Source organism: Macaca mulatta, chromosome 15, assembly GCF_049350105.2.
Source record: "Macaca mulatta isolate MMU2019108-1 chromosome 15, T2T-MMU8v2.0, whole genome shotgun sequence".
In the NCBI taxonomy this organism is placed as follows: domain Eukaryota; kingdom Metazoa; phylum Chordata; class Mammalia; order Primates; family Cercopithecidae; genus Macaca; species Macaca mulatta.
Window position 1 is genome coordinate 99,541,923 of NC_133420.1, and position 27,570 is coordinate 99,569,492.

Below are 27,570 nucleotides of genomic sequence, written 5' to 3' on the forward strand. Positions count from 1 at the left end.
AATTATATTTTTGGTTTATACCTGACATGTGAATAAATGTTCAATAAATGTTTATTGTCATTAATGTTATTGTTTCTGCCTTTTTTTTTTTTTTTTTTTTTTTTAGATGGAGTCTCACTCTGTCCCAGGCTGGAGTGCAGTGGTGCAGTCTCAGCTCACTGCAACCTCCACCTCCCAGGTTCAAGCAATTCTCCTGCCTCAGCCTCCCAAGTAGCTAGGACTACAGGCATGTGTCACCATGCCTGGCTAATTTTTGTATTTTTAGTAGAGAAGGGGTTTCACCACCATTATTTTTATTAATAATGGTGTTGACCGGTTTTCTTATCACACGTGGATAAAAGATTCCCAGATTACTTAGCAATTTGTTTTATATTGCAATTGACTTGTCCTTTTCCCTCCAAATTATCATCTCAGAGAGCAAACTGGATCCATGAGAAATGTCCCAAGACAACTGACAGCTTCTAAAAACCTAGGTCTTCTCTGAGAGCTCCCAGGGCTCTCATGACATGGCATTTTAGATGTACCATGCTTTGTCAGAAGGTTCAAGGATGAAGTGGAGTTTCTCTACTTGTCTCTCCATTCGTGGAACAAATTCACTACCTTCCTGGCTTGGAGTAAGAGGTAGTAAGTAGGGGTTGTTCAATGATTTCATTTCATCCAAATAATGTGCAATCCATTGGTTGTTCCAAGCTCTTTTACCAGAGAGAAAAGGCTTGAACACTGCAGTGGGTGTGTGATGAAAGGCAGGTTCATTGAAGAAAGGACCCCTGAAGTTTCTTGACTAGCCAGGAAGCATGTGCTCTCTGGCTTCAAGGGGTTAAACAGAAAAATTGGTTCCTTGGAGTAGGAGTCAAGTTTTTTTCTGAATAGTCCCAGAGAGTAAATAGTTTAGGCTTTGCTAGCTGTATTAGTTTGCTAGGGATGATGTAACAAAGTACCACAAACTGGGTGGCTTACAAAACAAGACTTGTTTCTCATTCTGGAGGTTAGAAGTCTGAGGTGAGTGTGTTGACAGAGCTGGTTCCCTCTGAGGGCTGTGAGCGAAGGATCTGTTGATCTGTTCCAGGCCTCTCTTTTTGGCTTATAGATGACTGTCTTTTCCCTGTGTCTCTTCATATCATCTTCCTTCTTGTGTGTCTCTGGGTCCAAATTTCCACTTTTAATAAGAACGCCTGTTATGTTGGATTACAGCCCACCCTAATGATCTCATTTTAACACGAGTACCTCTGTAAAGGCCCCATCTTAAAATAATGTCACATTCTGAGCTATTAGCAATTAGACCTCAACATATGCACTTATGGAAGACAAATTCAACCCGTAACATTAATCGTATGGTCTGTGTTACAACTTCTCAACTGCCACTGTTGCACAAAAGCAGTCACAGGTAATACATAAATGCATTAGTGAAGCTATATTCTAATAAAACTATAGGCACTGTAATTGACTTAAGATAATTTTAACATGTCACAAAATCTTTTTTTTTTCCCCAACCGTTAAACATAAAAACCATTTTTATGGCTGCACCAAAACCAGGTGGTGGCCTGGGTTTGGCCTAAGGACTATAATTTGTTGACCCTTGCCTTATAGGTTTCTGAATATGACACATTATTCACAATTTCTGATTACATTCAGTACAGCATGCATCAACATGAGTTTGGCTAAGCCATCCACACTGTAAAATTTAAAATTACATTTGTATTTGTGTATATTTGTATATATAGATGAATTGTAAAGTTTTAGGGGAAAAAATATCAAATCTCTCTGGAAATCTCCAGCATTAGGCTTCTGAGATTGAACTCCATAGCTTTTGATTGCAGCCAAACATGAAAGGGAAACGATTGTATTTGTGAAATCAAATTCCTTTTTCAGGTCTTTTGTTTCTTGTCAAAAGGGTTCTTCGTTTTTCTTTTTAAAGCAATTGCTTACACATGATTTTCAAAAGAGCAGCACTATGTCAGAAGAAAAGGGGAAAACATTAATGGATAAATGGGATGAAGAAAGAAAGTATAAATATGAGCCCTGGTGAATTCTTACAAAGAATGGGAAGCAAACACATGACATTTCAGTAGTCACCCCAAGCCAGGGAGTGCTGTGACATTGCATACCCGTGTGAATGGGGCTTCTGGGAGCTGGTAACAATGTACTAGTGCATTTCAGTCACATTAACAATGATCCTCAAACCCAGTCTCCAAGGAATCTCACCCCATTTCCCTAGGAAGTAGCAATTGTGTTGTTTTTGTTCTGTTTCTTTGCTTTTAATTATATTCTTGGGAATTACAGTCAGGACAGTCGGTGTGGTGTCTAACAAAAGCTAAGAGACTTTGATGATATACTAAGATTTCCCGGTTTTACATTTTACACTGTCTTTGACCATGTAAGTGTTTCTATATTGTTGAATCAAGCCGCTGGCTCTGACTCATATCAACCCATGTTTTTCAGAATTTACAGTCATTATGAATTTGCTTTCCTTTTAATGGATAAGAGTCGATAAAAAGTTTAAAAGAAAGTACGTTTACCCTGTTATTAACAGTGCTTTATACTTTTGCTACACTAAGGGTCGTTCTTGGACCATCCACATCACCTGGTTGCTGCTTAGAAATGCAGAATCTCTGGCCCCAGCCCAGATCTACTTATTCAGATCCTGCATTTTAACAAGCTCCTCAGGTGGTTCATGTGCACATTGAAGTTTGAGAAGTCCTAACGCTGGGCGTGGTGGCATTAGCCTACAGAGTGCCATCTACTCAGGAGGCTGAGGTGGGGAGGATCCCTTGTGCTTAGGAGTTGAAGACTAGCATGGGCAACTGAAGGAGGCCCTGTCTCTAAAAAAAGAAAACGGATGCTGGCTGCGATGGCTTATACCTCCAATCCCAGCACTTTGGGAGGCTGAGGTGGGTGAATCACCTGAGGTCAAGAGTTCGAGAACAGCCTGGCCAACATGGTGAAACCCCTTCTCTACTAAAAATATACAAATTAGCCAGGCATGGTGGCAGGTGCCTGTAATCCCAGCTACTTAGAAGGCTGAAGCAGGAGAATTGCTTGAACCTGGGAGGCAGCGGAGGTTACGGTGAACCAACATTGCACCACTGCACTCCAACTTGGGTGACAGAGTTAGACTCCGTCTCAAAAAAACAAACAAACAAACAAAAAAAAAAACGGAGAAAAATAAAAGTGTGAGAAGTCCTGTGATGGATGACCTTTGGGATCCTTATTTCCACCTCTGCTTAGCAGGCTTGACATTGTCTCCAGACCAGATAAACCCTCTAAGGCCAAACCAAATAGGATGCATTTATAGGGGTGCCTGGCCTCTATTTCTTCCTCATTTAGGAAAATCATAAAACATGCAGAAAATAACCCAGACAAATGTGCCAAGATCCTTAAAGACTTGTTCCTGCTTCTCAGGTCAATTAACAAAAAAAGAAACAAGAAAATCTGTTTCAATTTGCATCTCCGTAGAAACCCTTCCTCAATATCAACTCAGCAGTGTTAGACTGTTTTCTTCACACAATTATACTAGTTGAGCTGAGAGATTCAAAATAAACGTGGATGAATTAAAGAAAGTTCTAATTTGATTTTGCCAAGGCACAAAGCCTTGCTAAAATTGTGGGTAGACAGTCTAGCACAACTTCAATTACTAGGAAAAGGTCAATTATTTAAAACACTTTAAATATGTTAGGTTAAATGGCAGCAGAGTCTAAAGGCAAAGGCCATAAAAGAGCATGTTCCTTTGTCAAAATTGCATTCATAAAGTGTGCATTAACCATCCATTAATTTCACTAATAGTCTTTCTATTGTGGGGAAGAGTCTCTCCTCATTTACAGGGCTCATTTCCATGTTTTTAGTGCCTGGTGTTAATGACTGTCCCACTACTGCCTCCTCCATAAGACTCAGGTGGCCCTCGTGGCAGAAGTTCTCTTCTAGTTTGCTTCTGCTACTCACCTCAACTCTGCCACTCTGCTTTGCTCAATGTGGAAGTCTTTGCTAACTTCTTTGGAATCTGATACACCCTTAAGGAATGTGTTTCAAAAGCTGTGATGTCTGTTCCTTCTCTTGTCAACATTGTCTTATGCAACTGCAATCTGGTTGTATTTTCTCTGGCTCGATATATAGGGCATGGTGCACACAAAAATGCAGGCAAGCTTTCCTCCACTGGGTGTGTCACTAACCCTCTCGCTGACACAGATGTTGCCTCTGAGTTGAGTGGCTTTCTCACTCCAAGAGCTGGGAACACCTCAACATTCTTAATCTCTTTTTATCTTTTATCAAAAAGATAACATGAACTTTATTTTATGGGCAAATAAACATAAGCTAGAAGGGTTGTTGACTATCTACCAAAGGTCAGCTTATTGGGACTGGTATGCAGGTCCACTTACTTGTAGCCTTCTTTTTTATTAATAGCAAGTCAGGCTTATGGCTTCGATGATGATAGTGGTAATAATAATAGTGTTAATAGTGTTCATCAGGACATATCAGTGCTCGCCCTGTATGGGGGCTAGGCAGAATGCTATGTGTTTTGTGTGTGTTATATCTCATTCTCACCACAATCCAATGCTATAGGTAGTCATGCTATCCATCCATGTTTTACAAATAAGAAAACTTTGGCCCTGAGAATTTGAACAATCTACTGTTTCTAAACAGTGTCACTGGTATTTGAACCTACATTTGGGCCTCAGAGTCCAAGACCTTAACTAAGGTCCTTATTATGTGCCTTCAAAAAATATGGGGTGCTCACCCACCTATGAAAAGTAAATTGGAGTAGACCAGCGTTCCCATCTTCAATCTGGCACAGTTAATGCACCTTAATCTGTCCTCTAAGAATGTTGTCAGAGGCGGTCCTCAAGCCCCACAATTCCAGACTAGTAGGAAGTGTGGTCTCTCTTTCAGTCCTCCTATTCCCTTTTATGTCCCCAAATCCTTTCCCAAGGGCTAGTCCTTTCTTATAAGGCTGTACCCTCTGGAAGCTGGAGAATGCCACTGTGCTACTTTGTAACTAGTTACCTCAAGTAGGCTGTGGGGTGGCAGTTGTGGGAAGTACAGAGAGACTGTGAACTCCTCTCCCAGAGAAGCAGCATCACCACCCTGGGGTGAACCTCACCATGGGTAGGTCTGAAAGGAGGTAGTGGGGTGAGCCTCCACCATCCGGCCACTGAAGGACCCTGCCTGGGCCTTGGCAACCCCTCAACATGGGAGGGGAGAGAGCACACACTCTCAGGGCTCCACTCAGCCAGGAGTTCTCCTTGCCAAAGTGGGCCTGGAGTCTCAGCCTCTTTGCTTTGGTGATGTCTTCGCACAGCTGCTTTGCCAGCTCTGGTGTGCTCCTAGGAGGGCTGGGTTGAGTGGAGACAGTTCCTGGATTTTGTGTTTATATAGATGTGTGTGTGTGTATTGTGTTGTGTTGTGTTGTGTTTTTAAGATGGGATTTTGCTCTTGTTGCCCAGGCTGGAGTGCAGTGGTGCAATCTTGGCTCACTGCAACCTCCGCCTCCCAGATTCAAACGATTCTCCTACCTCAGCTTCCCGAGTAGCTGGGACTATAGGCATGCACCACCAGGCCAGGCTAATTTTTTTTTTTTTTTTTGGTAGAGACGGAGTTTATCCATGTTGGTCAGACTGGCCTTGAATTCCCGACTTCAGGTGATCCGCCCCACTCGGCCTCCCAAAGTGCTGGGATTACAGGCATGAGCCACGGTGCCTGGCCTAGTTCTCTGTTGTAGTCATGAGCAGTTCAGTCCATGCTGAGAGTTTGCATCTCAGGGCATAGGCATAATAGGGGACGTGGAGGACTGCAGTACTTTTTCTCCCCAAATGGTTGCTGGGCTCCTTATGCAAATCTGCCAGCCCTCCACAGTAGTCTTCAAGGCCCTCATAATACAAAAATCTCTACTTCAGAAAAAGAGAAAATTTAAATTAGAATGCCCCAGATTCCTGGATATGTAACTATCCAGGTAAAATTTATACTTACTAATGTTAAAATTATTTCACTGCCTCTAGTCCACTATTGCTTGTTCAGTGGTAGCAAATTCAGTCGCCCACCAAAACAGGCAGTAAGTCCTAGATTGGAGCCATTTTAAGACAATAGAGCATGGTGGGCACGCTGGTGATGCTCAGCTGTCTTTAATTATTGCTTTGTTAATATGTGAGCTCAAGGTTGCCAGGTTTTCTGATTTTAAAAGAAGCAAGATATCTGGATTTTCAAATGAAATTTGATTTTTAAATATTGGCAGGAAAATGATTACAAAACAACACAATTTCCATATGAAGGACTTCTAACTTTTAGTAGTGGTGGATTAGGTGATTCAAACTAACCTTCCCTCTGAAAAGAGCTCAAAGAAATACATTAAAGCATCTTATTAAAAGCATGGTTGACCAATGACCTAATAAAACAATAACAAGAACAGGAAAAGGGTTGGCACTCAGGGAAGTGAGCCAAAGCTCTTTCTGTCCTAGGGAGTTTGTCTATCTAGGAGAGGTACTAAAGAAGAGGTGCTTTTGATGACTGGCACTGGGTAAAGGTGACAGGCATCAGGTCCAGGTAGAGGAGGACTGGTCTATTACAGTCTGCCTCTGCTACCCAGGAGACTAACCAAAGAGGCAGCAAAAAGGCAGACCTGTGTGGCATTTTCAAGTGGTTAGTTAAGTACACACCAAAGGCAGAGATCCTGGCATAACAACCCCTGCTCTTGGTTGTAAACTTAAAGAAGACCATTCCAAAGGTGGTATACAGACTGTACTCCAGAGGAGTATAAATCCATGGCTCTGATATTCTGGCTCCCTCGGGAGTCTCATGAAATGAAATTAAGGAAACAAACAATATTCTAGGTCTCCAGTTATTTCTATAAGCAATTTTTCAAACAAAATGGGCACCAAACAGTAAAAGATTATAAAGCACTTGGATACACAAAGCAACATGTACCAGAATCAACAGAAACAACATACCACAGAAAAAGACCTATAGATACTGGAATTTATTCAATACACACTGTAAAATAGTTGTTTTCACTATGTTCCTGGAAATAACGCACTGAACGTAAAAACATCAACAAATAACTGAAAACTATAAAAAGATATCAAGATGTTGAAATTAAAGAGCTGAGAAAGATAACCAAAGTTAAGAACATAAATGGATTTAACAGCAGCTGAAGAATATAAGTGAACTTAAAATATTTCAGAAGAGACTATGCATCTGATTTTTCAGTTCAGTCCTTATGATTTGCAGAACAAATATAAGATTGCTGCCTTTAGACAATGAAAGATCATATTCAGAAAAATACAGAATAGAGGGTAAGAGACACACAGGATACAGTGAGAAGTGCTAACATAATTTAGTTGGAGTCTCCAAAGAGGAGAGAGAGACTTGGATACAGGCAACACTGGAAAAAATGATAGGTGAAGATTTCCCAGAACCAAGAAGGAGGTCAGTCCACTGGTTCTAGAAAGCTAAGCAGGATATATAAAAATAAATTCACATCTAGACACATCAGGCTAAAATTGCAGAAAATCAAAGGCAAAGAAGCAATAGTTTGACAACTAATTTTTCTATATCAACACTAAAAATAAGGAGACTGACAGCTTAGAATTCTTAATCTAGTGAAACTTTCCTTCTAAAATGAAAGCAAAATAAAGACATCTTCAGATAAAAGCTGAGAGAATATCTACACAAAAAGAAATTCTCAAGGATATTCTTCAGGAAGAAGGAAAATTATCCCAGATGAATATTTGGAATAAAATGCAGCAGGGAATAAAAGAAATGTTAAAAATAGGAGTTGGTATAAATGAACATTGTCTGTATAAAACATTAATAATAATGTCTTATGCTGAAATATGTATATTAATATGATGGAGAATTAAATTATACAACCACAATAACTAAACACCATGAGAATAATTGCAGTTAAAGTAAGGTGTTTGAATATATTGGAAGAAAATAAAGGTATAGATAAATATTAGACTTTGATAGGTCAAGGATTCAGGTTGTGGTTTCCAGGTAACCATTAAAAAAAAAATAGAAGAAAATTACATAACTTCTTAAGAGAGGAAAACATAGGAACTTTAAAAAATCAAGAAAGAAAAACAGCTAGGTCAAGTAAAAAGCACATAAGGTGGTGAATTTAAACTTGAATTTATTGGTTATTACTTTCAATATAAGTGAACTAACTGCTGTAGGAAACAGACAATGTCATGGTGGCTCATACCTGTAATCTCAGCACTTTCAGAGGCCAAGGTGGTAGGATTGCTTAAGCCCAGGAGTTTGAGACCAGCCTGGGCAACATAAGGAGACCTTGTCTTTACAAAAAGTAAATATATAAAATTAGCCAAGTGTGATGGTGTGCACTTGTAGTCCTAGCTAATCAGGAGGCTGAGGTGAGAGGATTGCTCAAGCCTGGGAAATTGACGATGCAATGAACCATGATCATACCACCGCACTCCAGCTTGAGTGACAGAGTGAGACCCTTTCTTAAAAAAAAAAAAAAAGATAACTATAGGCTCGTTATAAAAGATGCATCTTATATATAAAAATACAGAAAATTTGAAAGTTAAAAGATGGAAAAAGATATATACAAATAATAACCTAAAAACTAGCTCTATTATTTCAGATAAAATAGACTTTAAGGTCAAAAGCATTGCTAAAGATAAAGAGAGACTCTTCAAACTGATAAGAGTTAAATCTCCTAGGAAGACACAGCAATTTTAAATTTATAAAGGAAAAAGAGGGAGAGAGAGATGAAAATGTAAGAAGAAAATAAATCCACAATTGCCCTTGAGTATTTTAACACCCCTCTCGGTAATTATTAGAATAAGTAGACAGCAATTAGTAAAAACATAGCATATTTAAATGACTTAGTTAACACACCTGATGTAATAGACATATCTAGATACTACACCATGCAACATCAACTCAATGTGTAAATTCTTTTCATGCCACAGAGGACACGTATGAAAATTACCTATATGCTGAGGAATGAAAGAATACAGAATATTATAAGGGCAACTGAATTCGAAAGTGAAAACAAAATTGACACAAAAAAAAGCATTTGATAAAATGTATCATCTCTTCATGATAAAAATTCTGTGAATGGGAATCAAAGGGAAGCCCTTTAATATCATAAAAGGTGTTGCTAAAGAAAAAGACTGGACTAGGCGCTATGTGCTGACAGTATGCTAACAAGGGAGAATGACTTGATGGGTCCATTTAGAAATCAGATAGGCTTTGTCTTCAGAAGGACAAGCATCCGTTTTACATATAATTAGAGTATGTTAAATTTTTTGCATTTCCCTGTGATTGTTATATTTCACAATCCTTAAAAAGGTAATTGTCAAATAGTGTGCCTGGAAACAGGGAAACTTTTGGCATTAAGACAAATATATTTTTAAACTTTCAGAAAATGAAAACATTTCCCTCAGTATAAGGGCAATCTAGGGTAGTGAGATACAGGCTAGCTTTGAGGTTAAAATCACAGTACTGAGTGGGTTCAGAGCTCAGCTTTGCCACTTGTTTGGCGTGTGACTGCACAAGTGATGTAATGCCTCCAAGCCTCGGTTTCCTCATCTGTAAAATGAGAATACCACCACCTACCTCATAGACTATTTAGAGATTAATTCAATGCATGACTTTGGAATAGTGCTTGGCACATTTTGGGTACTCAGTGCCAGCTATTAAAAAATTGCTAAAGAATCAAAACTTAGAATCCAAGGCACAAACTATATAAAATGGCAATGAGGACTGAGAACACTGACCAAAGGGAGGAAAATGGAGAATGGAGAGAGTCCTTTGAGTAACAAACTGGAGAGGCAATGGCCCTTTGGTTTTTTTAACCTCTAGTTTCAATCTTGAAGTTTTATTTCTGCTAACCATTTGGTAAGGGCAGAGGAGATCCTAGTTTCCCTTTAAACTAGCAAGTGTATTCCATTTGAAAGAAACCTGGAAGCTTAGTGTGGATATACCCAATGAATAGAAATGTGAAGACATGAGAGGGAGGGATGGGGATCTGATCTTTTCAATGTTTTGGTGGCAGAAGGTGAGGGGAGAGGTGGATAGAAAGAAAGAAGAGAGGAACAGGGAAACCGTGGCCAGGGAAACAGTCCTAACAATTCAAACTGTCAACTCTTGCAGGTGGGTTTGTAGTATTCAGCAGCACAAAGGGCTCAGAGATGGTGCTAAAGCCTCTCAGCTGCTCCCACAGACAGTGGCCAGTGCTCTTGCTGTCTCCCTTTCTCCATCCCCACAGGGCATGGAGCCAATTAGAGTTCACATTTGAATAAAAATATCAGGCCCGGCACTGTGACTCACACCTGTAATCCCAGCACTTTGGGAGGCCGAGACAGGTGGATCACCTGAGGTCTGGAGATCAAGGCCGGCCTGGCCCACATGGAGAAATCCTGTCTTTACTAAAAATACAAAAATTAGCTGGGTGTGGTAGTGTGCACCTATAATCCCAGCTACTCAGGAGGCTGAGGCAGTAGAATTGCTGGAACCCAGGAGGCAGAGGTTGCAGTGAGCCAAGATCATGCCACTGCACTCCAGCCTGGGTGACAGAGTGAGACTCTGTCTCCAAAAAAATCAGCCTCATTACTCTTCTATCTTATTTTGGATTCGCACTCTAAATGCCTTCACCTCCTAAAGTCCCAAATCAATTGCAAACATGGGGAGGGTGGTGGAGAAGGAGGCCAAGCCTCCCTGGTCTATCAGGTTTCTGTCAGGCAGGTCACTGCGTTCCCAAAATGCTAGCTTAGTTTCGCTTTGATGAGCCTCTTTGGGAGTATTTAATCTATTTCTGTCTTGGAATAGCTTTTTTCCTCCTCAGAAGATAACTTTTGAGACGGGCTATTTTCCTGAAATTGACAAGATAGATTGATTCTCTCAGGGTTGGGCTCTAAATCCAGATTTATCTATAGTCATTTTTCATATTGTCTAATTTGGCTAATTTTAGGTCCATTCGGGATCAAGAGAGACAAGTAGGTTTATGACATGAAAAGGGGATTAAAGTTAGGATGGGGGTTGTATGTATTATAATAAGGATCAACATGTCTGCAATGTTTAGTATTTTCATTTAATTTTATTAGCAAAAATGTCTTTGACTTCATTTTCAGTGATAATTTCTATTCTGTAGGCTTCCAAAATGGATTTAAAATAGCTAGTCATCTTTGTTACCTAGAACCTGGGCTACTGTAAACACACAGCATTAAGCCTTTAGGGTAAAATAGCATTTAGGGTACTTCTGTGCAGATTAGGAAAAGGTGCCCCCCCATAGGTGAGCACAGGACAAGGGACTGGGGGGCAGCCTCCCAGAAGAGGCAGACCTTTGCCAGGACTCCTGCTGGGCTAGAGGAGCGTGGGATGAATTCCCGCTCCCCCTCCCTGGCATCCTGGTGGGCAGGGGTTCTTATAACGTAGCCTTGTACTTGGCTCTTTCTGTTACATTGCATGGATGTTGAGGATTTGAAGGGCAATGTAATCAGAACTTGTCTCCAACACTGAGTTGTATTGGAAATGAAGCCAGAGGGTGACTCCAGGTTTATCATCGTAACAGGTAGGAATTGTTCCATGACTTTTGGGATGTGAGGGATGTCACATTTCTGTATCGTACAAATCAAACAATTTCTAGCTCACCACCCCCTATTTGAATAGACAAGAAGCTCAGTAGTGATCATTTGGGGCTCCCTCCCCTTTTCCAGATCGTAGAAGACAGTCCAGAGGGATGGAAGGCACAGGAGGCCTCATGCTGCCCTGGGGAAGAGAGTGGGTCTCTGTGGTTGCCATTGCAATGGGGTTCGTAGCTACTCAGCCATGATTGTTGACGCCCCGCCCACCTGTCTGCCGTGCTGCTTTGGGCATGGGCATAGAGTTTTTTCCCTGGTGGTCCTTGCCACTACCCGCAGGCAATCCTCCTCCTAGTGCCTCCTTTCCTCTTTAGCGGCACTGCATCCAAGGAGACTCAGCTTCACACCATTTCCAGAATGCACAATCCTTTTCCCTTCACCACATTCCTGGATTGAGCAGCTTTCTTTTTCTTTCACCTCTGGAATTATTAACCCACCACCCCAGCCCCTTCTTCACATTAGCATTCAGTGGCTCAGCTGGAACCATCCAAGTGCCTATTAAGCCTTCCCAGGCAGGTAATGAGGAGCACAAAGGCCTGGACCCTCAGTCAGATTGATGGGGAGGCACATGGGGGATGGGTGGCTAGCTTCATCTCTTCCTCGTAAATCGGGATGAATCTTCTGGATGAAGGGAGTACAAAGAGCAAGGTGGTTTCTCAGTAGATCACCCCAGCGCCTTCAACACCTAATGACTCGCTTTTGACAGAATATTCCAAACCCACCAATTATTTTGAGCATCTCCTCGGGCAAGATACGTATTGTGAAGGAAACAAAGACTTTTAAGAAAATTTTATCTCCCAGTAGCTTAGACTTCAGTTGAAATGTGATGAAGGAAGAGAAAACTCCCCAGCAAATTCCTATAATTCAAGAAAAAAAAACCAAACAAACACAGGAATTAGTAGAGAGGGGTCCAGGGAATGGCGAGGTCCTACTTGGGTGGGGGAGGGGTGTTCAGAGAGATTTCATGCAGGAGGCCTTGAGGGAGGGTGAGATTTTAAAATCATTCTAAACTCGAACAATGCATAAAAAAGTACAAGAGAGAAAGTGGGAGCAGGGGCTGCTTCTGACTGGGAGATCACAGCTTAATGGGGGCGGGCAGATGGGAGAAGGAGCAGGAAGGGGATTGGGGAGGAGGAGCGGAGATGAAGGGTGTACTCATTTCCTGTGGCTGCTGTAACAGATTACACAGACTGGGTGGTTGGAAACAACAGAAAGGTGTTCTGTCATGCTCAGGAGGCCAGGAGTGTGAAACCAAGGACTGGGCAGGGCTACACTCCCTTTGGAGGCCCTAGGAGAGAATGCCTCCCTTACCTGTTGCAGCTTCTGGGGGCTGCAGGCAGTCGGCGGTTTGTGGCCACATCACTGCTGCCTCTGCCTGCGCCTTCACGTGGTCTTCTCCTCTCTCTGGGTGTATTTGATCTCCCTCTGACTCTCTCTTATAAGAATAATTTGAATTGCATGTAGGGCTCACCAGAATAATCCAGGATAATGTTCTCATTGCAAGTTCCTTAACCACATCTGCAAAACCCCTGTTTTTCCCCAAATAAGGTAATATTTATAGAGTTGGGGAAGTAGGACCTGATATCTTTAGGGGACCATTATTCTGCCTACCACAGAGGGTGAAATCTAAATGTCCAGAGCCTGACAGCCAGGCTGAGGGGCTGACCACAGCCTTGGTGAAGCCATCTGAGCCTTTTACATCAGGCACTCACATGAACAAGTCTCCTGTGAAAAGAAGCTCTCTCTGATGAGACTGAGAACAGACAGCAGATTCATGCAAGCTGGAGATGGTGGGGCACTGTGTTAAGGAAACAGTGGGGATGAGAATGAGAAGTAGATGGGGAGAAATACAATCAGAGGGTTTGGCAACTGCTTGGATGTACAGGAGAGGGAGAAGGACCCACCAAGGAATACTTCCAGCTAAGCAGATGGAGAGCTCAGAGGGATGTGCTCCTAGCAGGAAAGAGAAGGTGGCAGCATGGACTGGCACGGCGAGGAAGTTAATTTTGGTTTGCAAGATGTTACGTTTCATAAGAAAAAAAGCTTTTTGGTTAGTTGGTGGTAGAAAACTGGACCATGATGATACCTCAAAACAATCTAAGAGAAATACACTTTGGATGTTTATCTTATTAATTGTGGTTTTATTTTAATTTGCTTAAAATTTTTGATTTTAATATGCAAAAAGATCTAAGTTAGCTCAAGAAAGCCAAGAGTGGGGTCTGTCACATGGCCACATCTCAGAGACTAGACCTGGAGTACAGTTACCACTTCAGGACTTCCTAGTGGGAGGTAGTGGGTCTTTAGAGATCACTGGGAATCATGCCATTGTTTTCTCTCTACCAACTCCTTTATTATTTCCTTCTGCTCTTTTTAATTCTTCTCCTGGTTTCACCCTGCTTTCTTATCATTTTTTGTCATCTTTCTCAGAGTCTCTGCTTTCTCATAATCCAGGGTTACCATGGAGTCTTATGCCTTCGTGGTTAATTCATTATAACCTCGTGATTTAGTTCCCACTACTAACTGTCCGTTCTTTCATTACTTACAGTTCAAATCCCTGAGGATAATAATCCGCTAGGCTAGGTGAACTTTTTGCCCCAGGCTGTATTGTAGATTGCTAGCCAGGCTCTGGATTGGCTACCTGTAGATCAGATGGCCACTTCTGGTCCAATCAGCTGCAGCCAAGGGTTGGGATCATGTGATACAAACAATGCAGCCTGGGATTTGGCTGGAGCAAAGCATTTGACAGGCACAATAATTAGCATACCTTAGAGCAGTGGTCCTCAGAATGTGGCTCCTGGACCAACAGCATCCTGGGAAGCTGTTGGAAATGTCAGCCCTTGGGCCCCAACCTAGACCCCTTGAATCAGACACTCAGGACGAGGGGTGCTGCAGTTTGCACTTTAACAGACCCACCAGGGGATACTGGTGCATGTTCAAGTTTAAGAACCACTGCCTTAGACTATGCAAACAGCATATTGACTGAAAATGAATGTTTGCATAAAATCCAGAGAGAAAGCCTGGCATTCAGGTTTAGCAGGTTTTAAACAAAGTGGGAGTGTTGTTAGTTGATCCTAGGGATCAGGAGAAAGTAGCATTTGTTATAAATCTCTATTTTATGGATGCCACAATGTCAGTGTTTTCTGTTGTTGGATGACCTGCATTCTCTGGTTTGTACTGACTGCCCCAAAAGATGAACTATGGTAATTATCGTCATCCACACCTATTCACTCTCCACCCGTGGCTCCACTCCTTCCCCGACTGTACAAATGCACATTCCTCATAGAGACCAGCCCAGCACTAGATTCCCTCCAAAAATTCTGACAAATCTTGCTTGATAAGTGATTATGATTCTGGTTAGGGTATTGTTTTCCTCCAAATATCAGTTAACTATTTACTTTGAGTCTTGTAACATTCAGATCATTTACATCCCTCCAGTCTATTGCTTGTCCCAGGCTAAGAAGTTCAGTTTGTTAGGTTTTTCTTTTTTTTTAATGAATCTAATTTACATGAAAGTGGATTATAACAATGACATAAAGCAAAACAGAAGATGGGAGAGAAAGTAAAAAGAGAAACTCTCTGTGCCTTTCCAGGGAGTATGAACAAGTTAAAACCTAATCTAGGATTTATGTGGGCTACGATTAATGTGAGGTTAACTGGGTGCAAAATTTAAGTGGGTGTGGATGCCAAAATACTCAGTAATCCAGATAAATATTGTAGTGCAATTAAAATCAAAAGCAAACGTCCAGAAAACCTTGCAAGGTGGCAGAAGATGCCATCTTGAAAGGATGCGTGACCTGCTTGGTTTGGAGCAAGATAAGCAGTCACTGCTTCCTACCCTTAACTGTAGAAAAAATATGTTAGGTACTCTAAAAAACACTGGAATTAGAAAAACAATGCTATACTCTAACATAATTATTAAAGTCGCTATTAATTTATTTCTTTTATCCACAAAGGGTCATTTTGGAGTTTCCAGGACATTCACATAACCCACATAACTGAGAACACCTCTTCTCCCACTGTCTGCCTGGTTTTGGTCAGGGAGGAAGACTGGTCAATCCTATCCAGCTCCTCATCTGATGTGGGACTCATCTGGTCCAACAGGGTGGTGAGCCCACGATTTCCCTGCTCCTCCCCATTCAGTGCATATTGTCTTTCTCTCTTTATCCTTGTCACTCTCAGATCTTATATGCAGAATTGTATTATGGAAAGTGCAGTAGAGGAGGCCATGTTGTGTTTTTATCCCAGCTCAGCCACCAAACAGATGTGTGACAATCCTGTGTCGCACTGGGCTTTAGTGTCCTCATCTGTGCCATGAAGAAATCAAATGACACCAATCCACATTCCTCTCTGCTTTTGAGATTCTGTACTTCCAGCTCCATGTTAGAAAACTCACATCCACAGTTCATAACCCCTCTTTTTGCTCCTCATTCCAATGGCCTGTCCAATTGCCTCAGGAAAATTAACTCCCACCCACTATGAGGCATGGTTGATGATATGAGAGAAGTGTCTGGGGCTTACATGTATCAGAGGTGTGATTTCTAAAGAAAAACATGAGTAAAATCCCAGTACTGCTGACCCTCCCACATGTACACAATGTCCTCCAGGAATGCCCTCAGGAGTGTCTATTTGCCTCATCATCTTTTCATCAAATATATCATTCATGTACTCCACAAAGATGTATTGAGTATCTCGTAAGCAGTAGATACTTTTCTTAGCAATGAATAAGAGAAAGTTTCTGCCGTCCCTCATGATGTGGCCACTCATTCTAGCACGTATATAACATCATACATGGTGCAGTGATGTCTCTGTCAACAACAGACCACATATTCTATGGTGGCCCCATGGTATTGAAATGGAGCGTGTATAGAAACCTGATACATGGCACTTGATATTGACATTGTGAATCAAGTAGGGGAAATAATTGATATTTAGCGATGGTGCTGGGACATTTAGTTTCCCATATGAAAAACAATATATAAATAAAAATACACATATCATCTAGGTTTGTGTAAGTACACTCTATAATGTTTGCATAAGGATGAAATTGCCTAACGATGCATTTCTCAGAACGTGTCCCCATCATTAAGTGACACATGACTATTTAATTTATACACTCAGGGAAGAAAAAATAAATTAGTCCATTAGTCTTAAAAATGGGAGCGTAACTTGAAGTTTCCTTTCCACAAAGCTGGCAAAAAATTCAATCTTGGGTATTTTTAGGGACTTCTTCCCAGGCCTTCCTAGGATCATACAAAATCTAAAGAAGTTCTGTGGTTCCTGGAAAATGGCTGAAAAGACTGAACATCAGTGAGGTAGTTATCCTTGATGTGCTTCTTCCCAAACACTCATATTTCCCTGAAGGCAGATGACTCCATGGCATCTGTGCCAGATTTGCCCAGGGCTCTTGGCTCAGGATGGGAATCCTCATGTTCAGGGGTTTCCTCATGTGGCATCTTCTTCCCTTCAGCTTGCATAAGCACCACAGAAGCCCTATTCTCTGACATGAACAGAAGGGACAAGTGCTTGGTTGATGAATCCAGAAAGAGAGTTAAGTAGGTCCACTATACACACAGATATCCTATTACATTTTTATCATAAAACATATAAGTGTACATGCATTTGCCAATGTTTTGATTTTGGTCCAAGACCTTTTCTTTAATATGAGCACACTGTTTACCATTGTAATCCTCTTTCTTCAAAAGATTCCCACTCATAGTTCATCATCTATAACATCTGTCTTTGATTCCTTTATATTACAATAGGAACTTAATGACAATTGTGAAGCAATCTGAAAAACTAATTCTTCTGTAACTTAAAAATTTCTCCCCAATATTTTGTAGTGTCTCACCCACATCTAATTTGACAGGATTAGCTAATCACCATTATCTGTTCTTTCCAAAACACTCAACTTAATTTTCATAGAAAAAAAAGTCATCTTATTTGCATTCACATTTCATTGGTTTACATATAATTAAATTGCATAGTCTCAATAATTAGTACAATAGGCATTAACGTATGGGGAACAAACTTAACTGACTCCTAATAAACACGTAATGCAACTGCTGAAGGTAGAAGTAGGTGAGCATGTTAGAGAGTGACCTATTGGTAATGGACATCTAGTGAGCTATGGATGTGAGTCAAGATGTTTTACTGAAGTGAAAAGCATGTGTTAGTTTGTAGAGTTAAGTGGAGATCAGTAAAGAGAACTTCCCTGGTGTTTACAGTATTTGTTAAAACTTGCTTCCCCACCCTTTTGCCAATAGGTACCACCACTTAAAGATGTGGAGTCAAAAAATCTTGAAATTTACAGTGATGTAAAACCGAATATGTTTTAATCCTTTAGTTCTGTAAGTTTCAAATTCATTTGCATTGCATTTTCTTAAAATAATAGGATAGTATATGTTTATCTTTATTTGGCCTCTAAAACCTCAGCTAAAGTGATTAAGTTTAACTTCACTCTCTTTTTCTGTCTGAGTTTAACTTCTTTGATAGGTGTTAATGAAGAATTACATAACCAAAAAAGGGGAGCAGGAAAGAGGGAAGAGAAGACAAGAAGAGGAGCAAAGCTAAAAATTGAATTTCTGTACAAAATGGGCACTTTGCTCCTAAAGAATAGAGATCCCTCTATCTTGGCATCACATGGGATATGTCCTGGCAAAATGTGCCAGTATAAAATGTTTCTGGGCACCAACTGGGTTATTAAGAGGAAAAGAATCCCTTCTGTTTTTACGAATCAAGATGATCAACATGGAATCAGAGGAAAGTGCCACTTTCCTGTGTTCTAGATTTTCATTTTTCTTCCAGCTTCCAGGAGTCTATGTGAGCTTGTCCATCTAGCCATCTTCATAGAGTAAGATAACTTAATACTTGTAACCATAAATTGCTGCGAGATCAATATTTCCAAAGCACAGCTCTGATGTCACCTTCCAACCCAAAACACTTCAATGCCTCCCCTTGCCTAATGAATTAAATCCTTACACTTCACCCTAGCATTTAGGTCCCTCCCAACAAGGCTGGCTCACATCTCTCAGGATTCTTCTGCATCTATATGCCACTCAGGACACAACGGACTACTTATGCTGTCTTGTACCTTGTGCATTTTCTTGTGTTCTTGTTGTGTGGATTGGAATGCGTGTACTCCCTTCATGCATGGGTATAGGTTAGGGCCCACAAGGAACTGAATTCCTTTCCCCCTCCCAAAATGCAAGCTTTATTTTCCTGAATTACAGAATTTTTGTTTCTTCCCTTATCCTAGTGTTACCCAAACTTCTTTTCTATCAGTATCTCTATATTAGTATGTGTCTTTATTTTTTATTTTATTTTTATTTTTTCTTTTTAGAGACAGGCACGGTCTCACTTTGTCACCGAGGTTGGAATGCAGTTATACAATCATAGTTCATTGTAATCTTGAACTTCTGGGTTCAATCCATCCTCCTATCTCAGCCTATCCAGTAGCTAGGACTACAGGCACATACCACTGCACTCAGGTGATTTTTGTTTTTTATAGAGATGGGGTCAATGTTGCTTAGGCTGGTATTAAACTCCTGGCTCAAGTGATCCTCCACCTCAGCCTTCCCAAGTATTGGGATTACAGGCTGGTATTAAACTCCTGGCTCAAGTGATCCTCCACCTCAGCCTTCCCAAGTATTGGGATTACAGGCATGAGCCACCACGCATGGCCAATATTTGTCTTTAAATTGACTCACTTTGTTTTTACCTCAATCTACTTATTTATTATAAAAAGTACTCTACATGGAAAAAACAATCCCACTTGATAAATATAAGCACATCATGAACATGAATTCAATAAAAACATGCAGTGACTTTACCTTCTAGCTGGGTAACTCTTGCCTGAGGCATGCACTATCTTGGTTAAAGTGTTAAAGTTTGGCAGCAAACAGAGTTTTTCCTTGATGAAATCAGAAGGATTGAAGAGGAATGGAAAATAGACTGATTTTCTCACTGTTTATTAGCAATACCATATCCACGCACCACTGAAAATCGTGAGTGTTGCATGCTCCACACCTCAGAAAACAATGCCTCAATCCCATGAAACAATAAGAAAGAAATGAGTCTTCCTCCTCCTCATGTCCTTCACCTTCCCAAGAACCTATTCCTCAGGCTTCTAAAGCATGCCCACCTCCTCCAGGGAACCCACTGAGGTGCCTCATAAGCCCAGTGTTATGTGATGGGAAGGCATGATCAGTTATTTCTGCAACATTGGCCAATGAATTGGTCTGTCATTTCAGAAACATCACGATGATAGGTTCTTTAAATCCATGGCCCTAGGATGAAGAATGAGCTTTTATTCTCGTGTGTGTGTGTGTGTGTGTGTGTGTGTGTGTGTGTGTGTGTGTGTAGTGAGGATGAGGGTGTGGCAGCAGAAGACTGGGAGTTTTCTGAACTCCCTTAATTCACAAAGCTGTCTTCATACAGTGCTCTCATGTTTGGTAGTTGGGCTGTACATTTTCCTATTATAAATAAGTTTCTTTTGAAGCTGGTTAAGACTTTGGAGATCACCTTCTCCCCCTACTCTCCTGCCCCGCCCATTCCAACTTCCATTGGTGGAGGAGGAAGCAAAGGTCGAGAGAGGACAGATGTCCTGCCCATGAAGACTCTGCCTATAAACAGTGAATTGGAATCTAAGTCCAGATGCTTATCATAGAAATCCAGATGCCCCAAAATGTAACTGACTTGAGTTGTTCACAGACTTTCCTTTTCCTTTTGCAGGCAGTGCTGAGCCCTCTCATAGCCATCGCACTGAAAATATCCCAGATTCATGAGAGAACTGGCCGGAGGGGACCCACTGTCATCACCTGAGTAGCGGAAAGATCACTCATCAGGGCCAAAGAGAGTGCTCAGCGGGAGATGCTTCACTGATGCCTTCTTGCTACCTGTTTGTGCCTCTTATGACTTTGGAAAAACAAAAGATATTTTGCTTTTGGGGGACAGAGGGTGGGTGGGAAAAGAAAAAAATTCCATTTGGTTTTGGTTTTGTCCCATTCCTCCAAATGCAACAGGGCCTTTAGCTGTCTGTTAAAGCTGCACAATCATTTGATATCTACATTTCGTCACACAAAGGAACCTCCCCTTTTGACAATGACTGGGCTAGGCAGCTGTTAATCACAACATCTGCGCATCATTGGTGCCAAGCGAGAAAATGTTCTAAAATCACAAGAGAGAACAGTGCCAGAATTAAGCTGACCCTAAGTCCCAGGTGCCCCTGGGCAGGCAGAAGGAAACACTCCGAGTATGGAGAAGGGTTTAGCTTTTCATCCTATGTCAGGTCTACAATGGGGGAAGGTTTTATTACAGAACTCCCAACAGCCCACGTCACTCCTACCACCCACCTGATGGCCCTGCCTCCCCCATCCCATCCCCAACATCCCTGTACCACCTTCTCTCACATCTTCTAAAGCTTTCTACAGATCACAATGGCACACTTCCAACAAAATATATCAATAGGTGTTTTCCTCTCTTATTTTGTAAACAATATTATTTTAGCTATTAAGCTGGATACCTTCTTTCAAATTCAGCCATTCAGTTGTAAAGGTGGAAAGAAGTTTCTTGACAAGACTCTGCAATTAAATGCTTACAATTTGGGGAGACCCTTCCTTGATTACATCAAGTATGTTGGTACATGGGTTTATACAAGTTCCTCTTGAGAAGACAAAAAGACCACCATGTGTGAGAGCTCTTTGACTTTGCCAATAGGGGCCTATCTTAATGCACTTGTTTGGACACGGTTCTGATCTTATTTGTAATGGCTGCAAAAGGAGAGGATGAAACGCTGTAAAAGTAGGAAATGAAGTGGATGCTGGAAGAAAATGTAATTGGTGGTACAGCTATGGGCCAGATGATGGAGGGGAGGGTGGGGACCCCTGCCGGCAAGCAGGGGGTCACAGCTGGCTTTCCTTGCTTAGGAAAAGGGTACTGCAGCTCCAGCAGCCTCCTCTGTACTCAGCCAGGACACCCGTGGGACCTGTTTGCATCTGTTTTGCTTCTTTGGGAACGGCACAGTCACTTATCCTGCCATTTGCGGAGATGACCTGGTGCACTTTGACTGTTGAGCAATGCATTATTGCTGTAGTCAAGGTTAGTGCAAGCAAGGAAACATTCCCAGTAAGGTATTTGTTTCCATTTTCTGTCTATGCTTCTGTCAGAAACTTGCTAGGACATTTAGTGGCCAATAAAAAAGAAATTCCTAATTTCAACCTTATCCAAGGATTGTGGGTTTTTACTTATTTGTTTGTTTTGCCATTTGATAAACTCCAGTACTGGTGACCTATCCTGATAAATCTGCCTTTCAGAAAAACCGCAAGGGCTGTTTTTCACTGTTATGACTAGAGACATGTATTAAATGGAACAGAAAAGGTAAGTTACTCAAAACTGCCTTTGGGAGTCAGCAGAAACTGAAATGGCATCTAGACCTCCACTGTAACTGTCTTCATTTCAAAATAATAGGAAGGTGACTTTGAGCTGAGATTCTAAAACAAAAAAAAACCCTTTCAAGATTGATAACCATTGGAATAAAATTCCATAGCCTTGGTTCTCAAGGTCTTGTCTCATGAGTGGACGTCCATGCTAGCCATCCATGTGTTCATTAATCACGGATGTGTTAGTCAGGACACTCAGATGTATTCTTAGGTGTATCAGCTCTAGGTAAGAAAATACTTATTTATTTTCTCAAGTTGCCAAACTTTTAATGATCTCTAACTTGTAAGTTCAAATGTAAATTAGTCCTTACATAAAAATTATATTTCTTTGTTTTGATATGGAGTCATGTGTGGCCAGTAGCCCAAATATATATTTACCCAGCAGTCCATCCATTCATCCATCCATCTGTTCATTCATTCATTCATTCATTCAGTGAACATTGATTGAGCAACTCATCTAGGCAGGGTTCTGTTTTAGATGGGGCAGAGAAATGGATGAAACATTATTCCTGATCTTATAAGATTATAATTTGGGAATAGGAGGCTATGACAAACATACACAAATAATCAGATAAAAATGTTACAGGAGGCACAAACAATGTGCTGTGGGACTACACAGAGAGAGGCAATAGACTCAGAGATGGTAGCATGAGAGCGGTTTCCCAAACAGTAGAGTTTCTTGGGATTTGTAAGCATTTATAGAATTTCATCAAGGGTGAGTGAAGTCAGCAGATAGGCTAGGAATTGAGGGTTAGGATGGCTGGAGAGGAGACTTGCTTGGGGTCTCCTGAGGAGGTGGCTTGATGCATGGGGTTGAAGCGGGCACAGGGTTGTGAATGTCAGGCAGAGCAAAGCCTTGGGCCCAGCCACCAGAAGAAGCAGCTGCGTAGCTGCCTATTTTTACAGAGATTTTTTCAGCTATGTTGTCAAGGGAAGGTCTTTTGGTGGGTCTAGGACACAGTCACTCTCTGGAACCTGCTCTGATTCACATTGCCAAGATATTATTTCTGCCTTACATGAAATCCAAACTTCTCTTGCCAAACTATATGTGTATGACCTCTTGCCTAATTCTCAGGAGAGGAGAGAGGCAGGAAGTCACTGTTCCCCATATAATGTTCTTTATATTCTTAAAGATGAAGCTCTAGGCTGGGCATGGTGGCTCACACCTGTTATCCCAGCACTTTGGGAGGCTGAGGTGGGTGGATCACTTGAGGTCAGGAGTTTGAGACCAGCCTGGCCAAAATAGTGAAACACTGTCTCTACCAAAAATACAAAAATTAGCCAGATGTGGTGGTGCATGCTTGTAATCCCAGCTACCCAGGAGGCTGAGGCAGGCTAATAGCTTGAGCTCAGTAGGTGGACATTGCCATGAGCCGAGATGGAGCAGCGTGTACTCCAAGCTTGAGCAACAGAGCAAGACTCTATCTAAAAAAAAAAAAAAAAAAAAAAAGGAGTTGTAGTCACTGCTTTTTAAGAGTAAATGACTTGGCCAGGCATAGTGACTCACGCCTGTAATCCCATCACTTTGGGAGGCCGAGGCAGGCAGATCACGAGGTCAGGAATTCGAGACCAGTCTGGCCAACATAGTGAAACCCCGTATCTACTAAAAATACAAAAAAAAAAAAAAAAAAAAAGCCGGGGATGGTGGTGTGTGCCTGTATTCCCAGCTATTCGGGAGGCTGAGGCAGGAGAATCGCATGAACCCAGGAGGCAGCAGTGAGCCAAGATGGTGCCATTGCACTTCAGCCCAGGTGACAATGTGAGACTCCGTCTCAAAAAAAAAAAAAAAAAAAGAAACAGAGTAAATAAAGGTCCAAAATTTCGTGGGAATTGCAAGAGTCAATCATACAGGAAACTATAGATAGAGTATGGCAACTGCCAGGGCAACTCTGGTGATCTGCTGTTACAGAGGGGTTCACTCATTACACCATGTGCCTGCAGAAAAATGGCAAGCAACACGATACATCACATGCTGGTTTTCAACCGGGGCGAGTGTTTGGAAATGTGTGTGTATTTGCCAGAGAGGCATTTAGTGGCAGTAGTAGGAAGGCAAACACGCTAAATATCCTTCCAGGCGTTAGCCAGTCCCCCAGAACAAAAATTTGTTTTGCGTCACCCAGGAATCTTGAGTTTATTAAATGTCCTTGAAAATAGATAGGCAGTCATTATTAAAATGAGATCATTTATCAACTTGTACTGATCTGAGTGCAGTATACATCCACAGTATTTGCAGGACAAATTGTGTTGCATGACATTATAGGCGGAAGGGCTTGCATGTGACATGCAGGCTTTCTGCACAGGAAGTCTCAGCTTCATGCACAGTCCCATGGATCAGTGTAAGGCATGGGATTTACTTTGACATTCATATGAGTGTGGGGAATTTGAAAAGCATCTGCAGAGGCCGGGTGCGGTGGCTCAAGCCTGTAATCCCAGCACTTTGGGAGGCCGAGGTGGGCGGATCACAAGGTCAGGAGATCGAGACCACAGTGAAACCCCGTCTCTACTAAAAATACAAAAAATTAGCCGGGCGCGGTGGCAGGCGCCTGTAGTCCCAGCTACTCAGGAGGCTGAGGCAGGAGAATGGCGTGAACCCAGGAGGCAGAGCTTGCAGTGAGCCGAGATCGCGCCACTGCACTCCAGCCTGGGCAACAGCGTGAGACTCCGTCTCAAAAAAAAAAAAAAAAAAAAAAAAGAAAAGCATCTGCAGGAGCTGGTAATGATATAACTGTGTGACTCCATTCCGTTGCTGGATCACGCACTGGATACTCTCAAAACATGTGGACACTGAAATCCCAGACACCTGTCTTAAGGAGCTTCCCATCCCTGAGTATAGAAAGGTCTGAGAAACTGTGTGCCTTTGGAAATAATGTAACTGCCAGTAAATCAGTCTTTGGCCCTTTGACAGTTACAAACAGCAAGAGATTATCCGAAGCAGCAGAGCTTACAGAATGTCTGTTCCACTCCGACCAGCTGGAGTCCTTACTAGAAGAAATAGCCCATGCAGTTGACAGCCCACTTGGTATGTGAGTCAGCCTAGGTTGTCATGGAACCTTACAGAATATGGAGAAGATATAGATTATAAGTCCATGTCTTTATCATCTTTCCATGCCTATTTGCACCTAATATGTGCCCTGCAATGCAGGGGAGCTAGAGCAATGCCTCACCAAAGACAGTATATTTAAATAGAATCTTAAATGATAGGAGTGTCATTAAAAGCAATGGTAAGGTTTTGCATGGAGGGTCGAAAATGAACACAGTACATCTCAGATATGCAAAAGATGCAGTATAACTTATTCTAAAATTGAGGATAACTGACCTTATCCTTACCTTCTGGAGTGGTGGTAAGGCCTACTCAAACTTTCTGCTCAAAGGGACATTATGAGATTACAATACTGGAGGGTCTTCAACTCTGAGAACTTCCCTTCCCCATTGACATGTGAACCTACCATCCACAATTGAGAGAAGAGAATGAGCAAAGACTTGTAGTAGGGATTTTTCTCTTTTCACTTTCTTATGTTGCAAGTGCTCTCCCTGTCATTCATGGAACTGTGGTTTCCAGTCCATGACCATTAATTTTATAAACCTGAGAAGGAAGAGCAAGAGGCAGTATCTATTTATCTTGAGTGAATCATCTAGGGGATGACTAATATAGTATTATGAACCGCAATCAGATACTTTTGTCTGATTTGTCCAGTGGATTTTAATTGCTGGGTCTCTCAAATGTAGAATTTGCTTTGTGTTCTACCCTTGTTCTTGACACATGATTCAGAGTATATATGCTTAAGTCAACAAATAACTATTAGCATTTTATTTTCAAAAAGACACACCCAGGTTATTTTCCAGATCAATAGTTAGAGTTCAATAATGTTTGGGTTTGCAGAAAGATCAACTCATTCTGACACTGTTAGTTTAACCAGAGAATAATACTTTGACCTATGGTCTTTTATTGATTTTTTTTTCTGATGCAAAAAAAAATAGCAAAAGAAAAATTTAAGTACAAAATTTATTGCAGTGAATAGATTAAAACTATTTCTTATGTAAACCAAAATCAACATTTGTTTCACTTGACTACCAGTAGTTGGAAAAACTATCTATTACAAATGCAAACTCTGGAGAAAAGACCAATGATGGTGCTTGTTCAAGTCAGTGAATGTGCTCAGACCACCAGGGAGAATTTCAGGCTAACTCTCTTAGTAGAGGGATAGAAAGAGATGACAAGAGAGGAATAATAAATTACATTACTAATAAATGATCACTTCCTTATTGGACAACCATGAGTGACCTTCATATTTTTATGCCCTCAATGCCAAGGATTTAAATAACAGATTCCCAAATTCATGCTTCATGGACAAGGATTTCCTTTTATGAAGCTTCTTATGCATTTGTCAGGATACACTTTATCTATGCACTCAGCAATGATGGAGAAGAGGAGTCACAAAGGAGGCTCCATCCCATCTTGACCACCCTCTTCCTCTTTGAATGATCTACATCCTTCTCACCAACTGTCTAAAGCCCTTCCTGTGCCCATTCACCAAGGGCTGTCTCCATTGTGAATCATTCTTCATCATCCATGTAACGATCAGGCGGAAACTATGCTATGAGAATAGGGACCAGTTTCTAGGCAGAAAACCTGGAGGACATTTTGCATATTTTAAAAGAAGCTGATTAACCCTAAAGCAATCTCTGCCACTTCTCCAAGGGCTTTAAGATATTGCAGCAACCCTGGGGCTCTACTTTCTGTTACAGCCCATTTTCTGAAGGGAGAGAGAAATCCAAACTGTCTCCTAGAAGGAGAGAAGTTAGACAGGGCTACCGAGCTCACAAGTATGAAGTAAGCCAGTCCTCCCATGTCCCTCTAGGGACCCTTCTTCACCCTCCTAGAAGTCATTGTGTTATTGGAAAAGTTTCTTAACTTCCGAAAATCTCAGTTTTACGCACTTGTAAAATGGGAATAATCATAGTGCCTATCTCTTAAAGATGGAATGAGGGCTAACATGCATGAGAAGCTCATGGCACAGAGCCTGCCATATAACAGGCATTCCACACCTGTGAAGCCAGCATGAATGCCTCACTTGATAGAGGAGAAAACTGAGGCCGGAGAGATGAAGATCCTTGGCCCAAGTTCAAAAGCATCAGGCTGCACCTCTTTCTACCACCCTGCAACAAGACTTGTCGTCTTGTATTTAAAACACAAAACAATAAAATGTAATAAAGTTGAAGAGAAACCATCAGATTTAAAAATGAATGTCCTGAGTGTAAAAGTCAAGATCTGTATCTTGAGACACAAGAAATCTCTGTTGATGATGAACATACATCATTAGAGTTTTTCTTTCAAATTCTAGAGATTTATAAGGGGATTCTTTGAATTACATATAAATATTTTTTAAACTTTATAAGATTTATATCAAGTGGTATAATATCTATGGCCAGTACAAATTCCACCCTATGCCCCGGAATTCCATGTATTATGAATTAACTATTCTGTCTATTCCATTTGGGTCTATAAGCAATCTTATCATGTCTGTTTGTATAAGGACCTC

The 27,570-nt window shown here is 41.3% G+C and overlaps 1 protein-coding gene across 2 annotated transcripts in view; it reads left to right on the plus strand.

Annotated features, from left to right (window-relative positions):
- Positions 1–21,813, plus strand: part of PGM5 (phosphoglucomutase 5) — a 180,062-nt gene extending 158,249 nt beyond the window's left edge. For both annotated transcript variants that reach the window (XM_077966189.1, XM_028835225.2), the window contains exon 12: positions 20,325–21,813. In XM_077966189.1, the coding sequence (XP_077822315.1) occupies positions 20,325–20,414 (90 nt within the window). In that variant the 3' untranslated portion in view covers positions 20,415–21,813. The remainder of the gene's footprint in view (positions 1–20,324) is intronic.
- Positions 21,814–27,570: the final 5,757 nt, after the last annotated feature.